This window comes from Sardina pilchardus, chromosome 10 (assembly GCF_963854185.1).
Source record: "Sardina pilchardus chromosome 10, fSarPil1.1, whole genome shotgun sequence".
NCBI lineage: Eukaryota > Metazoa > Chordata > Actinopteri > Clupeiformes > Clupeidae > Sardina > Sardina pilchardus.
In genome coordinates, this window is record NC_085003.1 from 11,157,338 (window position 1) to 11,163,337 (window position 6,000).

A 6,000-nucleotide genomic window follows, 5' to 3' on the forward strand; every position below is an offset into this window, starting at 1 on the left:
TCAGTGGAGAAGGAAGAGGCTGCTATTTGGGTTATGCTTGGCTGCGTATGAGTGGGAAATGGCTGCATCTAGGTGACCTATTGTTCCTCAGGCATTTGAACATTGTGTGCTTTGTTTCACACTCCTGCCAGAGCAGCTTCATAGCTCATGTTGTTTTTTTTTTTAGAACATTACAGATAAATTGTTTTTGATATTGATGAGTTTAATTTCCACAAGGACATGGAAATAAATGGGACTTTAGGAAGGTGGTAATATAGTTACTTCACGCTTTTCTGACTTCACACAGCTTATGTTTTACTTGCCATCTGATTACAGGGCAGGCATTCATGCCTAGGCTCACATGTCTAGTTGTTAGTTTTGTCACCATCCCCAAGGAGGTTATGTTTTCAAGGCACTTTGTCTGTTTGTCTGTGTGTAAGGTTAAGTTGTTTTAGCGTGTGGCTTGACAAACGCAGTTTCGCTTTTGTTAATGTCGCGACATATGGCATTTGGCCTTGACGGATGTCTGCTCTTTAGTTATGACTGTTGTTATTCTTCCTCTGGCAGACATATTTGGGTTATCTTCATGAAGCTCTGCCAACACTGAACCCTTATCAGCAAAGTCTACTAACCCAGTCTTGCTGGCCTTGACTCCCAAGGTCACATTTGTAACACTGCCATGTTTCACTTGGCAGCACCACTACTACCATTACAAAAAGTGAATGACAGGAGACATGTTGTGTCGTTGTGTTTTGCCAACAACAAATACAAAAGCAAAACAACACAAAATGGCAAACATGAATTAGTTTGCTTTGTTTGGAGGCAAATCAAGATGATTGTTCATGTCTGTTTCAAGTAGTGTTGTTGTTTTTTTTTATGTTGTCATCTCATTACACACTTGCTTTGTACATGTGTTGGCTTGAAGGCAGTGGCTGGTGAAGAGTACGACTTCCACTCCTGGAGTCAAGGCTTTTCATGTAGGCTTGGGATGAACTTTGCTTGTCCCCTTGGGGCTACCATAGTCACGCTGTCTGGAAGTGATTTTCTGGTGGAGCTGTCAAAGACCGAAGGTGGAGAGAGACTGGACACCTCGTAGTGTAACTGACAGGACCTCTGTGTGCAGAACACCCCGGCCCTCCAGACATCAAGCCAAAGATCAGGCGGAGAGGTGAAAGATAAAGACTACGGGGGTGAACTGTCAGGAGACCTGGGACTGCCGTTGCAGTTTGCCACAGTAATTTTTACACAGGAGAGAAGGATTTTCCCCCCTTTCCTGGCTTAGACCAAAGAATTCAGATATTTACTTCATCCAGCCTATCTCTCTCTCTCTCTCTCTCTCTCTCTCTCTCTCTCTCTCTCTCTCTCTCTCTTTCTCTCTCTCTGTCTCTCTTAACTAATGCCATGATCTGGCTATTTCGTTTCATACCTTTGCATTATCCTCTTCCTTTTTCATTCATGCAATCACAGATAGTCATGTCTGACAGACATCCTATCTCTTGCTCCCCCTCCCTCTCTCTCTCTCTCTCTCTCTCTCTCTCTCTCGCTCTCTCTCTCTCCCTTTCATTCTCTCTCTAAACTTCCTCTGCCAGACTGTCTGATTTTGTTAATGGATCCGACAGGAACTGAGGACTAGAGTTTCTTTTTACCAACAAACAAATTAGTCTTTGTGTTTGAGTATGTCCCCCCCCCACCCACACACACACACCCTCATACACTGCTGGAAGAGCAAGAGCAGAGAGAGAGAGAGAGTGTGTGTGTGAGAGAGAGAGTTCTCCATGAAACAAAAGAGACATGTAGCTCAGTAGCTCCAAAATGTAGCCCCAGGGCATTTGAGATGATCAGTGAAGTGGCCTTGGGGGTTTGTGGGGGTAGCTGTTGGCAAATACAATTTTTCTCAAGGAGCTAATCGTGTCGGTTTCTAAGTTTGGAGAGGCACACACTGCTGACTTGGAGCAAATGAGAGCCATTCATCTCAATAAACAATGCACTTACTATTTTGGGAGAGGTGTTGGAACAGGGAGGACCTTTTTAAGTGGATTTATATAGCCAGACACACATTCATTGTTATGCAGTTGTGTTTGTGTGTGTGTGTGTGTGTGTGTGTGTGTGTGTGTGTGTGTGTGTGTGTGTGAGAGAGAGAGACAGAAGTTTGAGCGTGGGAGAAACCAAGCAAATCTTATTATGAGTTGCACAAAGACATCCACATAAATAAACCATACAAATTCCCATATCTGTGTTTCTGTCATTGTTCTCAACATATGTCTCTTGAGGATCATCTGTGGAGGGGATTTTGTTGTTGCCACAGCGGCATACATGCATACTGCTCATTTCTGTGGCTTGCTGGGGGTTTGTGCCCTGACGCTATGTGCAAGTGGTGCTGTTTTGTGTCCTATTATCCTTTTTGACTGTAGCACGGGCCACAAGAGCAGGGGTGGTGGTGATGTGTGACGTGTGTGTGTGTGTGTGTTTGTGTGTGTGTGTGTGTGTGTGTGTGAGTAGGGGGTTAGGCCTGTGTGTGTCATGATGGCCTCGTGACAAGGAGCCGGTGCAAGAGTAAGCCGCTCTAAGAACTTAAAAGGTTTAGGCAAAGGAGCTCATATGTCAAAATGCCCCCGCGACGCGTCATCCCCGGTCTCAGCACTCATCTCTGCGGCCACGGAGAACCTGCCGGGATGGTCAGTTCGTCTGGCTCTCCATCGTCTGAGTGTTAGATTAGTGCTGACTGCTATTACCTGAACTGCCTCTCTCCACTGTTTTAGAGAAGGCTGAAGAACAGAACTCAAATGAGCAACTATTCTCTGGCCAGCGTGTTAACAGAATAGCCGTGTGTTGACACCAAACACATATTTTTGAAGATTTCAAAATCTATTTGTTCAGCCAGCTCTTGTTTTTCTTTCCTTTTCTTTGTTTTTTGCGCTCTGGTGCAGCCATGTTGTTTACCACTCCCCAAGAGCCACATTTGCCATTCATGAGTCCCTCTCCTGTAGACGCGGTGTACCTTAGGCCTTTCAGTGGGACTCATTGTTCATGTCCCTCCACCTCGCGTAACCTGGCGGAGGTATCACTTACGCGCCGGCGATAGTGTTTCCGAGAGGGGCCCCTGGCCATTAACTGTTTATTATTGCTCAACGATGACAGGGGGACGCTACATGCTAACCCACTTCCCCAGTTTCCCCTTCTAGCTCGCTCTCCATGATCATAAAAAAAAGCCGTTTAAAAAAAAGATATGCATATCTGTACACAAACACACACACACACACACACACACACACACTCACCCACACACATGGAAACACATGCAAACCAACTCTCTCTCATACACAGCCCATTTGCAAACAAACACACACGCACTCCTACACACCTCACAAATGAAAACACACATGCAAACAAACAAACCGACACACACACACACACACACACACACACACACACACACACACAGTAAGGCTTAACCTTAAGCTGTGGGTTGTTAGCCCTGTTGTTTTCTCTGTTGTTGTCGTTCCCTTCAGGATGGAACGGCCTTCTCCTCTGATAAACCCTCAGGGCATGTGGGGTGAAGCCTCCGCCACGGGCAGTAGCTGCAGGCCCACCAAAACATACTTCTCTCAGAGAGAGAGAGAGAGAGAGAGAGAGAGAGAGAGAGAGAGAGAGAGAGAGAGAGAGAGAAAGAGAGAGAGAGAGAGAGAGAGAGAGAGAGAGAGAGAGAGAGAGAGAGAGAGAGAGAGAGAGAGAGAGAAAGAAAGAGAGCCTCCAGTGAAGCGCAAACTGTCCTGGGTTGCCCTCGCTGATGCAGCGGCCAGCTCCTTAGCCATTGTAAGGATGCGGTCCATATCATTTGTTGTCACTTGGAACATCATGTCATCACAAAAAAAGCACAGACGCGAGAAAAACAAGCGTGACAAAAACAACAAGGAGCTCTCTCTTGGGAGAGCACTAAACCATGGCCTGCACTCAGTTGTGGGATTCTCTGTGAGGGCCTGGTAGTGTCAGATCGCACAGTAGTAACACATGAGATTATGCCCCACGGGGCTCTCTCTCTGGGAGCGAACTGCAAACTTGTTTCGCTGTGTCACAGATACTTGGGATAAATCAGCCGGGCTGGCTCATAGACATGGCTTGGCAATGGTGGCTTAACCTCCTGATGCGTGGATTTACATTCTTCTCAATTCTCCTGGGAAATGGGCAGTGTGACTTCATGTCACTTTTCAGCACTTCTGCCTCTGGTTGTATGAGGGAAAAAAAAACATTTGGCATCTCTCTCTTTCAACTGTAACACTTTCATCTTTAGACAAGGAAGAAGAGATAGATGTACAGTATATGAAATATACAGTTTTACAGTCTTGCTGCTTGGTGCAATTTGGTTGTTGTGTATTAATTTGCTGACCAAAAAAGCGAATCAAACTAATTTCACTCTCTTTTTCTGTCTCTGTCCTGCTTTCTCTCTCTCTCTCTCTCTCTCTCTCTCTCTCTCTCTCTCTCTCTCTCTCTTTCTTTCTCTCTCTCTCTCTCCCCCTTTTCTAGTCTGCGGTCTGAACGTCGACGTTCGCAATGACATCCGCGAGTTCACACGGCTCCTGGAGAACTGCACGGTGGTGGAGGGCTACCTGCAGATCCTGCTCATCGGCGACAAGACCAACCACGTCAACCAGGAGGTCTTCCGATCGCTCAGCTTTCCCAAGCTCACCGTCGTCACCGACTACCTGCTGCTCTTCCGCGTCTCGGGCCTGGACAGCCTCAGCACGCTCTTCCCCAACCTCAGCGTCATCCGCGGCCGCAACCTCTTCTACAACTACGCGCTGGTCATCTTCGAGATGACCAGCCTCAAGGACATCGGCCTGTACAACCTGCGGAACATCACGCGCGGCGCCGTCCTGATCGAGAAGAACCCCGAGCTGTGCTACCTGAACTCGGTGGACTGGTCGCTCATCATGGACAACAACAACAACTTCATCGTGGGCAACAAGCAGACGACGGAGTGCGGCGACGTGTGCCCGGGCATCATGGACGGGCAGCCCGAGTGCATCAAGACCAGCTTCAATGACCACTACAGCCACCGCTGCTGGACGGCCAACCACTGTCAGAAAGGTAAGCAGGGGCTCTTAGTACTGGTTGACAGAGGCGGACATCTCGGGTTCAGAAAGTAAAAGTCCTGCCAAGTATTTGATCCAACTAAAAACTTTAACAGACAAAACCATAGACTGTATGTAGAACAGTCTATGGACAAAACCATGTTCACCTAAATTATGGCATTTGGCTGCCGGACCATTTAGTAAACCAGCTCATCCTAATTAGCTGCCAGGTACAGTAGATCAGATAATTAGTGATATCACGTGTGTTAAGTGCACAGGTAGAAAGACTATATGGCAGGACTTATGGTATACTCTCTGGAACCAGGAATGTCCGCCTCTGCTGGTTGGGTTCAGCTGACTGCACACTTCCACACTGAAGTTGTTCTGGTTCTAAGTTTGCCTCCTGGCAGCAGATCCGGTTCTGACATGATCTTGTTTGTCATCCACCGGCTGTCGGAGGACTTTAAGCAACAGTTGTTTTAAAACTCTCAATTTGGGATGGGTGTCTGTTGTTGAGCTCGGGGGTGCTTTGGCTTTGGTTTCAAAGGTTCAGGCTTGAGCTATGAGGAGCAAGAGCAGGACAGAGAGTGCTGGTTTCTTGTGATGAAGCCTTAGTAGTCTACAGAAAACGATTATTTGGATAATTGCAAAATAGCTCTCTGTGCTACACAGTGATTCCTCAGGATTTAATTGGTCGAAGACGCGTAAGGGAACAGGGAAGAGTGTTTCTTGGTGTGTGTGTGTGTGTGCGTGTGTGCGTGCGTGTGTGCGTGCGTGTGTGCGTGTGTGTGTGTGTGTGTGTAATAAAAGCCTGGCATCTCTGTTTGGTTCCAGGAGGAAACTGAGAGCTTTGGAGAGTCAGCCAGGCAGGACCCATCATGTAAATATTGAGTTAGTCTTATCTGCTCTCATAGCTCACGCTGAATGAGTTTCCGGGCGGCGCAATTAATTA

General features: G+C 47.1%; 1 protein-coding gene across 1 annotated transcript in view; it reads left to right on the top strand.

The window, feature by feature from the left end:
- The window catches only part of igf1ra (insulin-like growth factor 1a receptor), a 102,208-nt gene that overhangs the window by 7,351 nt on the left and 88,857 nt on the right, over nt 1-6,000 (top strand). Inside the window, exon 2 of the mRNA XM_062547159.1 lies at nt 4,501-5,064. Coding sequence (XP_062403143.1) covers nt 4,501-5,064 — 564 coding nt within the window. The remainder of the gene's footprint in view (nt 1-4,500; nt 5,065-6,000) is intronic.